This window comes from Tasmannia lanceolata, unplaced genomic scaffold, assembly GCF_043159265.1.
Source record: "Tasmannia lanceolata isolate RefF3 unplaced genomic scaffold, GAP_Taslan_0.1 ptg000011l, whole genome shotgun sequence".
NCBI classification, from domain to species: Eukaryota; Viridiplantae; Streptophyta; class Magnoliopsida; order Canellales; family Winteraceae; genus Tasmannia; species Tasmannia lanceolata.
In genome coordinates, this window is record NW_027518688.1 from 19,487,491 (window position 1) to 19,508,903 (window position 21,413).

Here is a 21,413-nt window from a genome sequence, read left to right on the forward strand (position 1 = left end):
CTATTATTGAAGTAATCTAGAGCAGTCTCAAATGAGCATATCCACTCGTTTGATGTGTGGTTTACATATCACATGTGGGGAGCTTTTGTGGATATTCCTTGGAGAAATGATTTGTGTTGTCTCTTGTTTTGATAAAGGCACCCTCATTTTTGTTTACAATCTTTTGGATTGGCTCTTGATAGATTTTTTGGTAAGGAAAATGCTAAAAGGATGGTGTCGCTTATGCCACGCCTATGTGATTGAAACCGTTGGTTTGAGTGGAGACCATAAGTCTGACCAAATGGCCCTGAGAACACCTTCATGGGATGATAACCCATTGATTTTTTTCAGTGTTTTTAGGGTTTCGTCACCAAAAACTAAACCTAAAGTTGATTTTTTGTTTACAAGATCAACGGTCATGATTGGACGTACATTTTCCGAAGTGGGACCCTGGAATTGATCATCTCCATTGATCTTGAGGCTACTATCTGCCTAGTTCTCTTCTAACTAACATTATTTAGCTGATAATTAGAACAGGACGAGGACTAGGGGGACACTCAACAGTGAGATCAATGCTAATGCAAATTTGGGTCCCTACACGCCTCGTATGGATGTGCTTTGAGACCGTTGATCTTGTAGAACATCTTGAGGTGACCCACAAATGGTATTGGTCCCATGAAGAAAGGGAATCCTCTAAATTAACCAAAATCATATCATTTCCCTCTAAATTATCGAAAGAAAAAAAAATTCCCAATTTTCAGTCAGAAATGCTTTTCTTGCAATCCAAACAAGGCCTTGGGAGGGCTAGATGTACGCAGAAATGCTTTTCCCTGCCCATTTGACCAGGACTGTATTCTTTCTGAAAGGCGTTTCTACGGGTCTCACATTTTTCACTTGGTTGCAGCCTAAAATCTCAGTTGCTTCTTCTCTTGACCATTTGTCCCCGTCATTGTAGCACTTCTGTGGCCCAGGGCGTAAGGAGCATAAATAATTCGTATTCAATATAAGGGCGGCCCAGTGCACGAGGCTCCAACCATTGCAGGGTCTGGGAAGGGCTAGATGTACGCAGCCTTACCTCTGCTTTGGAGAGAGGCTGATTCTGTGACCACCAAGTCACAATGGAGCAACCTTAGTATATCGATATAAAATTGATTGAAAGGTCACACTAGTGTTTACCAATAGTGAGTTGATTCTTGTGTTGGAACTTGGAAGTAGATCAATGTTATCTCCAAAATTGATTAGACAAGTTGTACACGTATGCTTTATTCGTGTTAATTAATTCAGGTAAAATTAGGACCAATATAATTCGGTGGTGTGTGCATACTACTTCCTACTATTTGATAGCTCAAGAAAATCTAAATCCTAGAGAAAAAGATCTCTCTCCTACGTATAAAACAGATTTTATATTCTCTTATTTAGATATAGAATTCTAAGTAAAAGAAAGTGAGCCTTTTTTGTTGAAAAAGACTTGGGAAAATATCTTCCTTCTTTTCCACTCAAGAAAGAAGATGAGGCCAAATAGGGATCTTTCAGAATTGTTTGAAATAAGGAGGGGCTGCAATACAAAATTAAGGATCCAAATATCAGTTTTCTAAAAGAAATGGGGAGAAAAAGGACTGAGAAAAAGCTGGAGGATTGCTTCTGGATATTATGTTGCTCCACATGATTTTCTTTCCAAACTTCTTCACACAATTGAGGGTGCAAATATCAGTTTTCTGAAAGGAAAAACTTTTCCAGAGTTTCTTGTCATTCCATTGTTTGATTACACACGGAAAAATATCCAATTTATGATGATATTCCTCTAAATTTCCTCGTGGATGGTTAGGATCACCCGATTGATGTGATTTTTTTTGTTGTCTTGGCCGATCTATGACAACTCACTAGATGAGCAATTAATATCATGTGTGCATCTTTGTTTTTGTTTTTTTTAAATGGTGAAAAGATTTCATTACCGAGAACTTGACCGAGGAGGACCCAAAAATACAACAAAGGAAGGCTAACGAAAAAAGAAAAACATAGAACAAAGAAAATCGAAAGTTAGGGAGGAAGGAAATCAAAACGCTCTAAAGTCTCCTTGAAACTCCTTGTCTTGCCAATCTATCCACCTCCTCATTAGCCGGCCGTTTAACATGATAGAAAGAGATCGAGGTCGAACCCAAGCTATCAAAAATCTCATCAAATAAGACGGAGAATCTCCAAGGAGGCACATGTGAACGTCTTTACCACCTTATGACGTTAAGTGAATTCCCATTCAATTACAACCTTATTCAAGTCTACATTGAGAAGCAATTTAATTCCTTAATGAATGGCACGGATTTCTGCCTTGTCAGCATCTTCTACCCCAATTAGGCCACTAAATGCCCATAAAACTCCTCCTACTTCATCCCTCAACAAAGCACCAATTCTGAAAGGCCCTAGATTGCCAAGATTAGAGCCATCAAAATTTAGTTTTAATAACCCGTGGGTCAGTGTAGACCGAACTTGGGTAATTTTGGGTTCAATACTAGAGGTGCCACATATCACCTTCCAACCATGCCATAAGTCGAAAGCCGATACAAATATGAAGCTTTCTAAAGTTTTTACCCATGATATTGTTAAAGCAATGACCTTATTGAAAAAGTATTGGGCTCCTTTAGCAAATCCCTTGAATACTCTTGCATTTCATTCTTTCCAAAGAATGCGCATCTCTTTGGTAAGAAAGAACTAAGAACATTTGATGTTTTATCTTTCCGTGATACCATGATCAAACGGTTAGGATCATCCAATCTATGCAATTTTCACCTTTCCACCCATTGGAGACCTATGTAGGAGGAGTTTTATGGGCAATTTTCACGTTGGAGACCTATGTAGTACAATTTCAATAAATTATAAAATCATTACATCTTACTAACATTGGATCAAATGTTCTCTCTCTTTTTTTTCGTAGGCAAGCTGGGGACCCCTACCAATTCATTAATGAAAGAATAGAATTACAAACGGTTATATAGAATCTCATGACTATCCAAAGATACAATCTAAAGAGAGGAGGGGGGATTAGGGGAAGGGAAATGTCTGCTCTTTTACAAGGACAATCTAACTTGGAGAGCTAATTCGCCACTGCATTTGCTTCTCTCCATATGGGTGACAACTTCCAAGATTTAAAAGAGAGGACACCGTACTTTATAATCATTGCTACCATGGGTCTTAGTCCCCACGGATAGTTGCAGACTTCATCGGTGACATTAAGTGGCGACTTGTGAATATGACTATCCATAGTTTCTCAATCTATTGAGCCATTGCCAATGATACTCCCCAGTGGATGGAGCGAACTTCTAATGCATAAATCTCCTCAATAGGCACATTCGAAAGAACATACATTTGATCTGACCATCTGAGTCTATAATTATGCCACCCTATAGCTGCACCTCCATTTGAGATGTGTCTATGTTAAGTTTGAAGCAGCCTACATCCGGTTTCTCCCCTGTGCAGTATCTTTCTCCCTTGCGTGGAGGGATGAGTGGGCAACCAAGAGTGATAGCAATCTAACATCCCTTTTGCCTGGCCACGTTTGGATTTAGATGGCGAATCCTTTCCTATAAGTTAGAAAGAACAAGTGCATAACGGTCCTTCAATGCCTTGAATTGCCATCAAAACGTATTGCATTTCTTTCATGCCAACTATGATAAATGGAAGCCAAGAAAGGAACTGTCCATAATCACAATTTGGGTTGTGAAGATTTGATCCTGATACGAATCAAATCTTCACCACCCAAATTATCATTATTAAGATATGATCTGGTACAACTCTTTGGGCCTGACACTAGCAATGCATGGTCATTTGTTATCGTTTGCCCCCCAAGATTAGGAAGAATTTTTCTTAATAAATTTTAGGGAAAAATACAGATACACCCTCTCAACTTTTTGACATTTTAGACAATAAGTCAATAACCATGACTTTTCAAAGTCATCAACAACACCCCCTAACTTTTCATCGTCCATTAAGTAGACCCCCTGACTTTTCACCTTATATTTTGAAATTTATCAGACACCCCCTGACAATTTCTTTGTTCCCGTCCACCCCGTCACCTAACACGCATTATTGAAAACTAAGAGGGTGTTGTTGATGATGACTTCGAAAAGTCAGGTTATCGTTGAAAATGTCAGAAAGTTGAGGGGGTGTATTTGTATTTTCCCCTAAATTTTAAAGCTAAATTTTGAAGGGACGTGATATATTCGCCTTCTTTTCTTTCCCAATGTATCTATGACTAAAGTAGTGACTACTTTTTTTAAGCCTACAGAGGGGTGCCCCGTGGAATAAATGGGGGTTGAGTATATCATTTTCAACCTGTCTAGTGACCGTTGGGGCGTGGGTGGGCCCGGTTCTCTTGTCTCTAAAACTCTTCAAAGTTAAACCCTAGTTTTTTTAATGGTAAACTCTTAAACCCTAGTAAAACAGGTCAAAAAACCTCCAGCTCATAACAATCATGGTGTTTCATTCGGATTGGAAGAAGAAGAATTTCTCCGAGAATATGAAGTTAATTATACCTCCAAGCAAAGCGGTTCTAAGAATCTATGCTTGTAAAAAAAGGGTGAAATCCTGCTCAGATTCATGGCTTCTTCTTCTTCTTCTACAGATGACAACATTACCACCACAGAAGAAATCTCTTTAGAAGGTAAAAACAATAGTCCTTCTTCTTCAGAAAAACTGATTATTTTAAATGGAGATCTCGATTTATGGATTCTCGAAGCGAGATCATTACGCAACATGGACTTATTCAGCGAAACCCTTCATCGATGCTTCGCAATCCCCAATTGCTGCCAAAATCCCAGCAAGAAAACACGGACCCACCGCCCCAAAATCAGTACCACTGATCCCTATGTCAAAATCTGCCTCGCAGGCGCGGCTATAGCACGAACTGCGGTAATCCCTAATTCCCAAAACCCTAATTGGAACCAACATTTTGATCTCCCAATCGCGCACTTTGCTGCTTATATTGAGTTTCAAGTTAAGGATAATGATGTGTTTGGTTCTCAATTGATTGGAATTGTTGGAATTTCTGCTGAGATGATTGTGTCTGGTGAGCTTATTGAGGGTTGGTTTCCTATAATTGGGTGGATGGGGAAACCCCCAAAACCCGATTCGGCTCTCAGACTAAAGTTGCAATTTAGGGCATTTGAGAAAAACCCAGGTTATCGGCGGAGTATTGCGGCGGACCCAGATCATTTGGGTGTGAGGGAAACTTATTTTCCGCTTCAAAAAGGAGGATTGGTGACTCCTTATCAGGATGCGCATGTGTTGGATGAGTTGCTTCCTGAGATTGAATTGGAGAATGGGAAGATTTTTCAGCATGAGAAGTGTTGGGACGATATGTGTCATGCGATATTGGAGGCGCATCATTTGATTTATATCGTTGGTTGGTCGATTTACCATAAGGTGAGGCTGGTTAGAGAGCCAACGAGGCTGTTGCCTAGCGCGGGAAAGGTCACTCTTGGGGAGCTTCTCAAGTACAAGTCGCAAGAAGGAGTTCGCGTGTGCTTGTCGATTTGGGATGATAGGACTTTCCACAACAAATTCTTCATTAGGACGGTAAGAAGTTAAAATAAGATATGGCTCTTTGCTTTGTGATCCTTCTGGCGAACACAAGTAGGAAAATTGCTTTGTTATATAGTTCTGTTAGGTTTACATGATTTTGTTCTATGGATTTGAATATCGTATAAGCAGGCTTAGATCTTGCGGTGTAGTTATGGGGACATTTCATAGCTGAAATATGCTGTTTGAACTTTGTTTCATAAGAATACTTGAGTTTCTAGCTCCATTATCGATTCGCACTTCATTTTTTTGTTGGTGGTCTACATTCTGTGGGAATTTGCTTTGATTTTCTATTTTGTGCTTACATGTGCTTCCTTTTGATCATCCAACTCAGTGCTTCCAGGTTTTTTATGGCTTTGACTAGTTTGATTAATTGGTCTCCATGATTTCATCTGTATGATCATTTACAAATATTTGAGGACAATATCTCAGGTAAGATAATTTACAATCTTAGGATTGATCTCACCTTGTATTGAGTTGTTCCAGGAACTTCTCATTTTTTAGGATATGGCTCGATTTCGATTGCATAATTTTTTATCAGCAAATGCTTCATCGAAAGCTATTAAAATATAAAAAACTCTAAGTTGGGAAAGTTGTCCAAACCTGTAAGTAGGTTGAAGATACCCTTTAGTTTGGTAGGCTGCTTATAATTATGTTAATCTCTATTGCCGTGTTCTCTTACTTTCCTTCACGCTAGGTCTCCGTGGAAACCGTGGTTTTGGGTGTTTCATTAATTTCCATGGAAACGTTTTAATATTACGTGGAAAATCAAATTAATGAGGTGGAAATCCCGTTTCCTCGACTTTACTCCTCCACCATTTCCGACCACAACTATCGGAAAACCCTAGTTTCCTTGACTTTACCCCGAATCACGCACTGTGAAAGCTTCGACAACTCCTCTCTCGTACCTCCTCCGGAAGCTTTTTTATGGTTTCTGATTTTAGAATTTGTTAATGGTTTCTAGAAGCTCAATACCCCCATATATGGTGTATCTTCTAAAATCAGAAACCCAACAAGCCTTCAAACCCTAGACCTCTAAAACGATAAAAAGCATCAAGCAGATGAAAAACAGTTGAAAAAATAGCTTCATATTAAATAGCTTAAACAGATGAAAACCAGATGAAAAGATTCAAAAATAGATGAAGTGATTTATGGTTGAAAACCATGAAAATCAGAAAACTAGATGATAAAATTCAGAAACAGATGAAACGATTTATGTTGAAAACCAGATGAAAAACCAGATGTTAAAAATTCGTTTTATGGTTTTCATCAACCCCTAAACCATAAACGAAAAAATTTCTTTCGATGTTGTTGAAAACCATGAACCCCTAAAACCTAAAACAAAAAGAAGATGAAAAAAATAGATGAAAACCCTAAATCGTGGTTCATTTTTCTGTAAACCCTAAAACAAAATGGATGAAGAAAAGTGAGCCTAACCAATAGCTGAACAGAAGCCAATAGCTGGAAAAAAAAGAAGAAGATTAAAACCCTAACCCTACATTACACAGATGAAAAGAAAAAAAGGGAGGTTAGAACCACTCACCTGTGAGCAAGTTGAGCGAGAGGGAGAGGCGAGGGAGATTCTGAATTCTCGGAGGTGTCGGAAGAACCAGAGAGCGAGACGAAGAACCGGAGAGAATCGTGGATTCGTTCGTTGATGCCCTAGTCCATTTGGGAAGTGGGTCTCGACAGTACACTTCATTTTGTCAAAATGAAGGGCTGAGATGAATCGAATCGAACGAATCACATTGAATAGGCGCTTGAGTGAGAAGTGGGTGTAGGAAACTTCCCTACTCGATCGAGTAGGCACACCTCTCTCTCTCTCTCTCTCTCTCTCTCTCTCTCTCTCTCTCTTTATATATATATATATATGAGAATTTGGTTTGTGTGCAACTGCACAGATAAGCTATCTGTGCATGGCTGCACAAACCATGGGGGGGGCACATTTTTTGGGGGATCCAAAGCATTCATTTGGAAGGCCCTTCCATGGATAGGGTGTGTACCAAAAATCAGCCCTTTAGGATCATCCTAACCCAGCCATTTGTGGAGGGAAAAAATGGGCAGAAACAGTGTCTGTCTATTTTACCCTCGAACTTTGATTAGGTTAGGATGATCCTATAGGGCTGATATTTGGTACACACACTATCCATGGAAGGGCCTTCCAAATGAATGCTTTGGATCCCCCAAAAAATGTGGCCCCCACTATGGTTTGTGCAGCCATGCACAGATAAGCCATGCACAGATAGCTTATCTGTGCAGCTGCACACAAACCAAATTCTCATATATATATGAGAATTTATATGGTGGCCGACCGTCAAAATTACGAGGGAAGGGTGGCAAAATCCTGCCTCTTGATTTTTGATCCTGGTCAAACCATCTTTTTTGACTTCCCACTTACATCAAAAATCAAGGGGCAGGGTTTTGACACCCTGCCCTTGTAATTTTGATGGTCAGGCATCATATAAAAACTCTCTCATTCATTCTCTCTCTCTCTCTCTCTCTCTCTCTATATATATATATATATATATATATATATATATATATATATATATACACATCTTCTTTGGCCATGAAGTAGCTGCAAATTCATTTAGGAGTTTTTCATTATGTTAACAATACTTTTGATCTATCATGTTATCTTATATTGCTTCTGGTTACATCTGCCTCCAGGTTGTGGGAACAGTCTTTACCCACCACCAGAAATGTTTGCTCGTTGATACACAAGCTTATGGAAATTGCAGAAAGATTACCGCTTTTTTAGGGGGTCTTGATCTCTGTAACGGCCGCTACGGCACGCCTGAACATAGACAATTTCATGATCTTGACACTGTTTTTCAGGATGATTTTTACAATCCTACTTTCCCTGTGAGTTATTATGTCTTTAGTTTCATCCTTGCAAAATTTCGCTTCTTTATTGTTTTAAATCAACATTTTCAGTAAACTTTACTACCTTACTGCACGTCAAATTTATCTTGTGGAATTGCTCAAGTTATTTTGAACTTCATTGACAATATTATATAGGCAGATAATCTGTTTGAATGGATCAAGCATTTGTCCTGATACAACATATAATTAGCCCTGTTTGTTTTAGATTATCACAACCGATTGTGGAGCCCCAAACCGATTATTGGACCGAAAATTGCACTAAATTTGAGTCCAATAATCGGTTGGGGACTCCACAATCGATTGTCATAATCTAAAACGAACAGACCCTTAGCATTTGTCTGATTGAGATGAAGATGAACATCACGATTGGAAGTCAAAACCTGATAAATTTGTGTGAAGTATGTATCTTATACTTGGGATATGAACCAAATTTATGGCTGATATCCCAAAATATAAGAGATTGAGCACTTCTTTATTGAATAGCAGCAGGATGTCCATTTCAGAAAAAATGTCTCCTATTGCCTCTGTAAAAAATTAAGATCCTACTTGACAATCACAGAGGCTTGTCTGATCTGTTGAGGATTTTGAAACTCTGCATGCAAGTCCCCAACCATTGGGGGCTCAGTTGAATTTTTCAACTCTTTGGAAGGAAGAAATCTTTTTTCCAGTATTTTTGTTACTATCTTCACGTTTACTTCAAAGTTATTTTGCCATTCAAAGGGCTATAATATATGGAGGTCCCAGCACTTCCCCTTCTCCCTCTCATACTCCCCAATCTGAGAAGGAAAGCAAGGGGTTTCTCTTCATTGTTGAAGCTAGGAATTTATCGATTGGTTTCTCTTCTGTCATCGTATGTATATACTTATTATGAGGACATCCTTTATTATTTTGCTATATGCTTTTCAAAGGATATTTCAATCTTTAACCCTTTTTTTGAAACTTTATATTTCCCTAAGTTCTTGTTTGGATTGCAAGAAAAAAAATTCTGATGGAAAAAAATTTCTTGGGATTTCTTTCTTTCTACGATGTAGAGGGAAATGATATGATTATGGTTAATTTAGAGGGATACCCTTATAAACAAAAGGTCCCTCTAAATAAAAATTGAATCCAATTATCTTTTTCGTGTGTAAGAAAAGTAGGAAATTTTACAAATATTTTTCCTTTCCAAAATTTTCCACAAAATTCTTGCAATCCAAATCTGGCTAAAGGGTTCTCAGAGTGATTGACTCTTTCCGTAATCTCAGGTCTAAAACTTTTTCCACACAATGTATGCCGACATAGTGTTTTTTTTTTTTTTTTTTTAAATTAAGTGGACGTAGAGTTTTGAGCTTGGGTTTTCTTCTTGTGGGGAGTTTAGAGATCTTTTCCTGGAAGAACTCTTCAGAGAACATGATCCCCTTGTTCAACTAGTTCTTACGTATAGGTATATAAGTTGAAATATGTGTTTCTAGGCTTTCATATGAATAAAAGAACAGAGAAAGAAAGGTGAAGAAAGGAGAGGGAAGGGAATATAATTCGTGAGTAGTATGTCCCATGAACCTTTCTCATACACTTCATTTCAGTTAATAAACAAGGGTGGGCAGTAATCCGTTTACCAAGTGTGTGTGTGTGTGTGTCCGCGCGCGCGCGCGTGCGTGCTGGGAGGAAGTGTGTTGACCTAAAAAAACTGAGGGTTTGGGTATCCGCGGCCTAAGGGTTATGAACAATGTGTTGTTGACTTGTTGGGTAAATGGCTTTCGAGAATTGGTGAAGACAGAACCAATCTATGGACCAAGGTCATAGATCAGAAGTACGGAGTTGGTGTTAGAAAATGGACACCACGAGACAGCTATAGAACCATTGGGGTCACGGTATAGAGGGAAATTATGAAGCTCAAAGTCTCATTCATGAGAAGAGTTCGCTTCAGTGCCTACGAAAGGTGATAGAATCCTATTCTAGATGGACCCTTGATGTACGTTGCAGGAAAGTTTTCCTAGAAACTTATAAGGAGGTGTCCATAAGAAACTCATTTATCAGAATTGATGTAAGGATCAGCTGGAAGGTTAATTTTTTTAGGAATTTTTCAACTAGGTAGTCAAAAGGGTGACCATGTTTTGGGATATTGATGGATTATGAGTGTCGCAGGGGAATGGGGTGATCAGTTTTGAAGTGACAAACCTGAGTAATGTGATATAAAGGCTGCTGAAATTGTGTCACTAGTTCAGAAATTTGAACTAGTGTATAATGGGTGGTGTCTGGCCGAATTCGTTGAGGTTTAAACACTCCCAATCCCAAGGAGTAATGCCTCCATTTTCAAGTAACTTCAGCAATAATTTCGCTTGGAATTCAGGTCTGAATATTAGATCAAGCAGAGGCTTACACCAATTCCATATTTTCTCCATTTAACTTTATTCCATTGTGTTCCGCAGCTGCCTGCACGCTATTATCATTTCCCTTTTTTTTTAATTTTCTTTCCTTTCCTTATTTTCTGAAATTCCTTTATCATCAGTAGAAAGCTTTTCTATTATTTAATAAACATCCACAGCTAGGTTGTGGAACGTTGTTCAAACTGAGAGGTAATAGAAATATGTCTCGCTGCCACTCTGGAGTTACCTAAAACAGTGAAGACTATTGTTTTCCTGGTAGAGTATCTCCTTTATCCTGCCATGCATCCTCATCACTGTATTCCCTGTAGTGTGTTTTGTGACCCTGACACTAGAGTCTCCATGTACTGGTAACACTTCTGATGCGGATTGTAGGCCAAATAAGTGGCATATTTGCCCATTAGGACTTTCAGGGATTTATTTCCATGGTATTTAGTTTCTAGGATTTATATTTCCATGTTTTTGGTTTTAGGGCTTCTATTTTCCATGGAATTTTATTTCAATTGCCTATATAGGCCTCATGTATTAGGGATTATTAGTTTTGGAAGATTAAAGATTGCTTGACTTCTCCCTTCTATATATTTCTTCTTCCTTATTCTCCTCTATTCTCCCTCTTCTCTTCTCCTATTCTTCTCCTTCTCCTCTCTTCCTTTTCTCCTCTTTTCTCCTCTTTCTTCTATTTCTCTTCCCTGGCCTACATCAACTGCAAGACTGCAACTCAACTGTCCTATCAGAACCATCAACTGCAAGACTGCAACTCAACAGTCCTATCAGTACCACACTTGTATGCAGTGCATGCAGTATCCCCCACCAATCACTTCTATATGCTCAATCTGCTAGATCCTAGACCAGCTGGTGACCACCTAAACATAATTGTGTTTAGAGGTAGTTAATGGTGCCATCATTTGTGCAACACCCCCACCATGCCACAATATAGACCTATCTTAGTTCCACACCAGTGCGTTAACTGGCTTTTATTTAACCTTTTTGTATATATTTTTTTGAAAGATAACAATTTCATTCCAATAATTCAAAAGTTGCATAAGGGGACGAGACATCCCCAGTACACAGAATCATCAGAATAAACCAGAGGGGGAAAATAACAACCCAGAATTTTAGTTAAGGTTTAAAATCTTCCCCCAACACCGATTTGCATATCGAGATGGTCATAGTGGTCATATGAGTTCCTTCTTTAGTGATCAAACCAAATCTCGAATTTCATCCAGTGTGAGCCAGACGCCACGGTCCCGAGCATCTGTCCATCGCCCAGGCACATTGACCACTGTTGTTTTTTGCGTACCATTGTACACCATACAAGAGAGCTCGCGCTTCGGCATCATTTGCGCCGCAGTTACCTACCGGTCCAGCAAAAGACATCATTGTTACTCCATTTGAGTCGCGGAAAACACCACCAATGCCCGTTGGTCCTGGTTTCCCAAGAGAGCTTCCTTCAAAATTCAATTTAATCCACCCATCAGGTGGGGCCTCCCATTTTGGTGCAGAGGAGCCACTCATCCACTCATCCTTTCTCATTGATAACCGATACTCAATTGTGCAGAATTTACCTGATGGGATCGGGTATGCCCGCCTTTTCGTTTGCCCAGGCAATTATCGCAAGTTTGACATCAAGTGCTACATGCTGCCAATGTCGCGATTTTTGTATATTTTGCAAAGATAAATTTTTTAATTGAACCAAAGAGACCAGGGCCAAGGTAGCCATAGAGTAGCGATACAAAAACAGGTTACAATGTACTCATCCCTGGTGATACAAAAGCTCCGATCTGTGGACAAGGACATGACTGTCTCGTGCCAACACGGACACGGAGTGACAGACACAGCAAAGCCCCAAAATTTAGAAACAGTGGCATGGCTAAAATAGAAACTATATATAATCATGATTTGTGGATACGGATTCATGTGTTGATTTTTGACACATATATGAGGTGTCTAACATGGCAACCCCAAAAATCTAGAAATGGTGACACGCACATACATATAAAATTACTGATTACTATCAATCAAAGGAAACTCTATTCCTGATTATTCTGTCTTTATATCATTCATAGAGAACGGATTAAATCCAGAATCTACTTCTAGTACCCAATCTGATCGTAATATCATATAAATATGGTATTCATTTAACAAACTTATAAATTTTATGATTAATCAACTATTCTAAAATAAACATGAGATAATCAAATAACTACGCATTCATCAATTTAATCTTTTCTCTTCCGTCTTTGATATGTAACAAGAAAGGGAGACCAATAGGATGCAATGAATATAATATTGGAATAAGAGTGTTTAGGTTATAGGGAAGGGGATATAACACTGAATATTAGTTTAAGAAGACCTAAAACAAGAGTTAATACTAAAAGAGGTAAACACAGCATTCAATAAAACAAAATGTCACACTTGCACGGTACAAAAATATGTCGACATGCCCACATTAAGTCTAATACTTCTAGAGTTTATTTAAAATTGTCGAAAGAAGTGTCGACATGTGTGAACACGCGTGTCGTATTAGACGTGATAGGATACATGTGTTGTCAATAAATTCAAAGTGTTGGCTAAATCATAGTACAAAAGCAGATTATAACACACTCATCCAACAAGATAGGAGTCCGAAAAATGAGGCTATCACGATCTAACCCAGATTATGCAAGATCGTTGGCCATAGGATTAGCTAAGCGAGGATTTGTTAGATGAGTTTGGCAAATCTGCATGGGCCCGGGGATTTGTTAGATGCCCACAAACTCACGTTCGCCAAATCACCTTCACCAAACCTTTTTGTCCAGGTATTCAATAAAAAAGCTCGATGCCTTCAAGAGAGCTCTAATTTCTGCTTCATTTGAGCAGCAATTGGGGCAGGAGAAGGATCTGATGATAACAGCACCTCTGTTCTCCGACTACACCTCCTATCCCAGCAAGACCAGGATTTCCCCTAGAACTCCCATAAAAATAAGTTATATCAAATTCAGCAGAGGGGCGACCGACCCATTTTGTATTACATTTGAAAGATCTGTCCACCGGGATCACCTTCCATTTGTCAGTAAACCTTCTTGGTTTAATATTTTAGCTCTTAGTTAATATTCCAATGCTATTTATGTCATGCCAAATTGCCAATTATTCTTATTATGTCTATTTTAGCTCTTAGTTAATATTCCAATGCTATTTTAGCTCTTTGAAAGATCTGTCTCTTCTTTCGGGTATATAGACAGAAACCAAGGGCCCAAGAGAACCATGGCATGATTTACATTGCAAGATTGAAGGGCCTGCCGCATATGATGTACTTACAAACTTTGAGCAGAGATGGAGAAAAACAATAAAATGGAAGTTCAAAAAAATATCTCACTGGGATGATGATGCCTTAATAAAGCTAGAACGTATCTCATGGATACTGAGTCCTTCCTCATCTGTTCCCAAAGATGATCCTCGTCTATGGGTCTCTGAGGAGGATGACCCTAACTGGCATGTTCAGGTTTAATATACTTCTTGCAAAAGTGCACCTTTCTTTACTTGATTCTGTTGGTTACTGTACTTGAATCTAAGTTGAGCTTCTCTTTTTGTCAGATTTTTCGATCGATTGACTCTGCATCAGTAAAAGGATTCCCTAAAAATATTCATGAAGCTGAGGCCAAGGTTTGTTAAAATAATAAAATGGCTTTTCTATGGACTATTGTGTTAGAATATACTTCATTTGTTTTCCAACCCTGAGGTCTCAAGTTCGATCTCAGCTCACCAGTTAAAAAAAAGAAAAAGAATATATTACATTTGTTGAGTAAGGATCGGCCATGCAACTAGGACTGTCACAAATATCGTTCTTCGGAATTTCTCGGCAAGGGAAAATCTCGGAATATATTAATTTTTATTTTTTTTGGGTTATATTGGGAAAAAATGATAAAAATTAAATTATTTAAAAATGTATAAATATATAAAATTTAAGAAAAATATATAAAATAAGAATATTGTAAAATATCGGTATTATCGCGATATTTTATGATAAAAATAAAAATATCACAACATTTTTTAAATCTCGGGATTATTTCGGGATTTTGTCTTTTTATCAAAATGTTGGGATAAAAACGTGATATTCTGAAAATATCAGAGATATTTGTGACATATATCTAGGGTCATCAACCAGTACATAGATATTGAAACTGTGTTTTATTTCGAAATACAACTGTATCAATATTTGTTGGGTCTTGGTGTTCTTTAGATCATGATGGAAAACTTAGAAACAATTTTCTATTGCAGAACCTTTTCTTCGAAAAGAAACTGGTAATAGACAGGAGCATACACACAGCATATGTAAAAGCAATCAGATCTGCTCAGCACTTCATCTATATTGAAAATCAGTATTTTATTGGATCTTCTTATGGATGGCCTTCTTACAAAGATGCAGGTAAATGATGATTTACATATCTATATATGTTGTTGATCTTCTTTACTTTACCGCTACATAAAAATAGTATAGGAAATTGAATCATAATTGGTAGTCACTATTGCTCTAAATTACCTTCATCTCGATCCACTCTCTATTCTTGGGAAATGACCTGGAAACATTACAATTGGCATCAAGTCATCAACCCACCAAGAACCTTGGGCCTCAACAAATCAAACTTAGTCTCTTTTTTTTTTTTTGAAAGATTAAACTTTGTCTCTTGAAACATCCAAATCTTGAGGCCAAGATACAATCTTTCATAAAGCGAAATATGCCTAGTGGAGGTTTTGCAAGTCTGACCTTATAATATCTTGGTACGAGTGACATTGGTCTAAGTCTAACAATGAAGTGATTTTGTTCTTGATCCATGCGTTGTTATCTTTTCATGACATTGATGTTGCTACATTGTTGTGATATGTATTGTAGACTAACATTTGGTATTTCTTTTCCTGTGTTAGACTTTTTTTTAAGGTCGGCCTTGTTGGTATGAATAGGTGCTGATAATCTGATTCCAATGGAATTGGCCTTAAAGATTGCCCACTAAAATTAGAGCAAAGGAAAGATCTGCAGTTTATGTAGTCATACCAATGTGGCCTGAAGGTGATCCTTCTAGTGCCACGGTGCAAGAAATTCTCTTTTGGTAGGTAATGTGTTACAATTTAACTCTTTGGACTTATATTTCTTAAAAGCTTCTAGCATATCTATTCTACATACATTAGAAGCTTTTAAGAATTGGTATGAGTTTGATTATTGATCTAGCCTCACAGCTATTCTTTGACATAATTTGAAATCATACACCAATGATTTTTAATAATAATATTTTTATTCCTTCTCGGTGATCCTGGTAAGGCATTTTCTTCCTATCACTGATGCAAAGCTCAAAATATATAACCTCATGGAAAAAATTCTGATATTATGAAGGTGTTTTGAAACTCTAATCACTCGAGAGGGAGGGAGAGAGAGGCATACTGTTGGCAATCCAAGCTCAAAAAAAATTCTTATCTTTTCTTTGAGGGATTTGCTAGGGACCATCGCAGAAAGGCATTCCGCGGCTGGCTGTTGCACGAGAGAGCAGCAGCCACCTCAGATGAATCAAATAAATAAGACAAAATCTGCTGAAAAGTAGCCAAAACGAAAAGGGCTGAAACACCGAACGAAACACTGAAGCGTTCCGTTGCAGTAGCCAAAACGAAATGGAGAACCAAACAGAATTCATAACTTAGATCCCACGAGCTGTCCTTGTGTAATTGACAGAATTGCCGTTACTCGCAATAGTTCCCCTTCTCTTGCCTGATTGGATCTTTATAAATTCACATGATTAACAGATTTATATTGATTCTCTTAAAATCACTGCATTTGTCATTTCAATTACTGAATTAATTTAAACCATTCAAAAAAAATTGCAGAAATGATTTAAGATTTGTGTACTCCCATTTTGCAGGCCCAGACAAGGCAAATGATGTATGATATTGCTGGAAATGAACTAAAATCCAGCGGTTTTGAGAACTCACATCCACAAGATTACCTTAATTTCTACTGTCTTGGTAAGCAGGAAGAACCGCCCGAGGAAGTGATACAGTCAACAAATCAACCTTCTCAAAAATGTGATTCGGTACTTTCCAGTGACAAATTGACGTTATCCCACCAATATTTAGTTGGTTATGTCTTCATTTATATCCAGCATTGAGATAGATGTTTTACATGGCTATCTACTATTGCATCAAGTGTTTCATTTTGTGCATTCTGGTTTTCTAAGTTGTTGATCTTAGTGATAGGTAATTTATTATTTATTATTAGGTGCACTAAAGTTATTTTTCAGTCTGCACATATTTTCTTTAATAATTTCCATGGAAATCTGTGGCAGAGTTTAAGGGTGAAAAAATTCGGGCGGTTTATGATTTATGTTCATTCCAAAGGGATGATAGTAGATGATGAGTATGCGATTGTGGGATCCGCCAACATTAACCAAAGATCCTTGGATGGTTCAAGAGACACGATAGCCATGGGTACCTATCAACCCCATCATACATGGGCTGAGAAGAAAAGGCATCCCCTTGGCCAGGTTGGTATTTTTTTTTCCTGAAAGATGAGTTTGGTATTTATTCATGTTCATTTGTTCTTTAATGTCATCATAAAGAATGCCATAATCTTCTATTCACTATTAGGATGTTTCGTCCCTCGCATTTAAGCTATATTGTCTGCTTTCATGTATCCATTGAGCTAAAAAACTAGAGAACGAATATATTCTGATCTTTTTATTTGTTATTTTATATAGTGATTATGTGTCTATTCTATTATTGTTAGGCATCCAACCAGACCCACCAACAAATATGCATATATGCAACTCTGAAAATCCTATTTATTTCTGTGGTCTGCTGCAAAAACTGTCTCTGGATTCCCCAAACTTTTCTGGAGCTTTTAATGGGATGTTACCAGTATTCATTTGGTTTATATCGCGTCAATTTTCCCAATCAAGAGGCAACATGGTTTCAATTTCTGACGTTCAAAAAAAAAAAAATAACATGTAACCATTCAAAAAAAAAGAACATGGTTTCAATTTCTTGTTCACATCTCCAACCAAAAGAACAGAAACAATCACTTCATCTCACATTATATTGGCTCTTGTCAGAATGTTACTGATTGAAATGTACAATGTTAGGTGTTAAGAGGATGAATACAAAATCAGATTAATAAAATTGATTGGTGATTTTTACTGCAGGTATATGGATACAGGATGTCACTTTGGGCAGAGAATCTAGGTGGGGTAGATGATCGATTCAAGGAGCCAAATAGTTTGGAGTGTGTGAACCATGTGAACGAAATAGCTGAAGAAAACTGGAGAAGGTAGTACACAGCAGAGGAGATGGAACTGTTGTGTGGCCACCTTCTGAAGTACCCAATCAAGGTGGAAGCTGATGGGAAGGTGGGTCCCTTGGAAGGGTTTCAGGCTTTCCCAGATGTGGGTGGTAAAGTGCTTGGAGCACCTATTGCCTCTATTCCTGACCTCTTAACCACATAGCCTCTAAAACCTTTTTGGTGAGGCCCAGCTTTAGTAAAGCTTTTTGCAGCATTGGAACTGATTGGTCGCTACCAAATGTTTTCTGATTTGAGTGCTGCTCTGGGAAGAGAGATTGAAATGGCTGTGTTTTTGTCTGTAACCCCCACAAATCTTGTAAATATTTAGTATAACCCTCACAAATCTTGTAAATATTTAGTATAACCCTCACAAATCTTGTAAATATTTATTGTAACCCCCACGAATCTTGTAAATGTTGAGTGTAACCCTTACGAATCTTGTAAATTTACTGTATAGCCACCTTCAAAAATCTTTGTAAATTTAGTGTCAAACTTTTTGGTAGCTCCCAAATGCTTTCAGATTTGGCTGCTGCTCTGGAAAGAGAAATTGAAAATGCTGTGTTTTTGTTTGTAATCCCCACAAATCTTGTAAATAAATTTTCAAAAAAAAAATCTTGTAAATATTTAGTATAACCCTCACATATCTTGTAAATTTAGTGTGTAAACACCATAAAAAATCTTTGTAAGTTTAGTTCCAAACTGATTGGTTGCTCCCAAATGTTTTTTCTGATTTGAGTGCTGTTCTGGGAAGAGAAATTGAAAAGGCTGTGGTTTTGTCTGCAAGCCCACAAATCTTGTAAATATTTAGTGTAACACTGTCTTGTAAATTATTCATGTTCATTTAGTTGTCAAACTGATTGGTAGCTCCCAAATGTTTTCTGATTTGAGTGCTGCTCTGGGAAGAGAAATTGAAATGCCTTTTTTTTTTTTTTTGTATCCCCCAAAAATCTTGTAAATATTTAGTGTAACCCTCGCAAATCTCGTAAATTTAATGTGTATCCCTCACAAATATTTGTAAATTTAGTAAATCTACTTTAAATATGATTCCAAGAAATGGGAAAATAGCAAGCTGCCATTGGTCAATGGGCCTGGCTGCACTTGTCAATCCTTTGAGAGAGAGAGAGAGAGAGAGAGAGAGAGAGAGAGAGAGAGAGATTTGTTTTCTAAGAAAATTAAGATAACAAGATAGAACAGAATCTACAATACATGAAATTGAAAGGTAAAACCATTAGGATCTTGATATGGAGAGAAGAATGCAATACATATATTTTTCTGGTTCATCCATTCTCTCATCCCTCAACATGAATTAACACTCTAAGCCATAACAACTACAGACCCATAACTCAAATGATATTTAGAAGAAAAAAAAAAATACAAATTCACACCCCATCTAAATAACTAATTAACTGTCACTTTCCCAACCATTCCAGCTCCCTGGTGAGGGGAACAATAGAAACTGTAAGTACCCTTTGTATCCAAAGTGACTGAGTAGACCTCGCCGGGCGCGTTAAGGAGGTCCTCCTCACTCATGGAGATCTTCGACACATCAACGCCGGCGGGTACTTCGTCCTCATCAAATATGATGTTGTGGGGGAACCCTGCATTGTTCTTGAACACAATTTTCTCTCCGGCGGGGATGGAGAAGGTGCTGGGAACAAAGGCTAAGCCTCCGTCATCGGCACCTAGCAAGACCTCCATGGCGAGGGCATTGCTAGTTAGAAAGGCGGTTGCAGCAACTGCTGCAACCGCCACACCAACCTCCTTGAGGGAGGCCTTGATAGACAAGGCTGGGGCGGCCGGTGAGGCGGGCGACTTGGCAGTGCTTGGCCGGATTCCGGCACCGGCCTTTAGGCCGGTGAAGGAGGGGATGGTGATGGCAGCTGAAGTGGTCATGGTGGCCATTTGTTTTTGTTGGGTTTAGTTTTCTCTTTGGTTTGTTCTTGCTAGAGATGCAGTAAAGCTTTTGTGGAGAGTGAGGGGGAATTTGATAATAGGAATAAAAGGGTATGTGCGGGTGTTTAGTGTATGGTTGAGGTGAGGTGGAAGAGGATTGGGTAATGCATGGCAGAAAAAGGGTTATCTACCTCATCTTCATCTGATTGGCTACTATGGATGACCTGTTATCCTCTGACATGGCATGTGTGGTTATCAAAAGGGAGGGGTGAGGAATTAGAAAAGGGAAAAAGAAGATAGGTGGAAGGGCTTCGTGGCTATTGAGGACACCTTAAAAATATCTACATTTATAAGATATTTAATAATTAAAAAAAGGAAACCTTATAAACTTACATTTATAAGGTTTTAAATAACTTCTGAGGCCGCCCAAGTTTTCCAAAAAATCTTGCTTGATATTCTTTAAAGAAATTACACATTTAAGTATGGAAGAAAACAATAAGATAGGAAAAAACAGAAGGAAAATATATGCTTTCAGAATTGAGTAAAGGGAATTTTCATTAGTAAAATTTTGTTGTAGGATTTAGGTTATTATCATTAAATTTTTAATTTTTGAACAAATACATTTAGGGCCCGTTTGGATGTCGAGAAGATTTTGATTTGGAATTCTCACATTTGCAGCCTTTTTGCGTTGACATTTGGATCCCGATCAAATCCTTGAATTTCCAATTCAGCGACTAACAGTGAAAAAATCAAATTTCCAAATAAGCTGTGGAAATAAGAAATTGGAAATCCATAGATGTGGCAGTTTCCTTCACCCTCTTGGCTCCTCAACCTCTCCCCTGCAGCAAGAATTACCCCCTTCCCTCTCTGTCTCCCTCAACATGAGCTGACAGATCTATTTTCATTCATTTTGTACTGAAAACTCAATTCCAAACCCAAATACAAAATCTGAGGTATCCAAACGGGCCCTTATGGGGCTTCAAATTTAATCGTCTTATTAATAATTAGCCCAAAATTTCCAGTTAGGTGAATTTTCATCCTCGGTCCATCCCTGGTAAGGACCCTTGGAAAATTTATAAAGTGCCTCCTCAATGTATGAAGACCATTGATTTTAAACCTCCAAGTGGGGACCACTTGTTCAGGCCTTGTTCATTGATCCATTGAACATGTGAGCCTCACTTATACCTTTGTCCCCTCATTTTTATGGCAAAATATAGGCAACGTTAAGAGCCATGTCTGCATTATATTTTTTGTGAACCCGAATCTTTTAGGCTTCACTTGAAGATTGACACCGCCCAAGAATTTCCCTTCTCAAAGTACGCTAACCTTTATACTCTGTTCATTATAAACTTTATTAAGGCCCTGTTCGTTTTAGATTATACCAACCGATTGTGAGCCCAAAACCAATTGTTGGACTTTTAGGC

General features: G+C 38.1%; 1 protein-coding gene and 1 pseudogene across 2 annotated transcripts; one reads left to right on the top strand and one right to left on the bottom strand.

Annotated features, from left to right (window-relative positions):
- The first annotated feature begins 4,371 nt into the window (after nt 1–4,371).
- On the top strand, nt 4,372–18,672 carry LOC143886569 (phospholipase D delta-like; annotated as a pseudogene). Its single transcript, XR_013253872.1, has 9 exons — nt 4,372–5,544; nt 8,218–8,412; nt 14,014–14,277; nt 14,370–14,438; nt 15,054–15,201; nt 15,735–15,884; nt 16,682–16,852; nt 17,105–17,302; nt 17,960–18,672. The product of XR_013253872.1 is annotated as a phospholipase D delta-like (transcript).
- Nucleotides 18,673–19,284: 612 nt separating this feature from the next.
- Nucleotides 19,285–20,118, bottom strand: LOC143886570 (plastocyanin). Its single transcript, XM_077390614.1, has one exon. It carries the CDS (start codon nt 19,996–19,998, stop codon nt 19,495–19,497), a length of 504 nt encoding a protein of 167 aa, XP_077246729.1. The 5' UTR covers nt 19,999–20,118; the 3' UTR covers nt 19,285–19,494.
- Nucleotides 20,119–21,413: the final 1,295 nt, after the last annotated feature.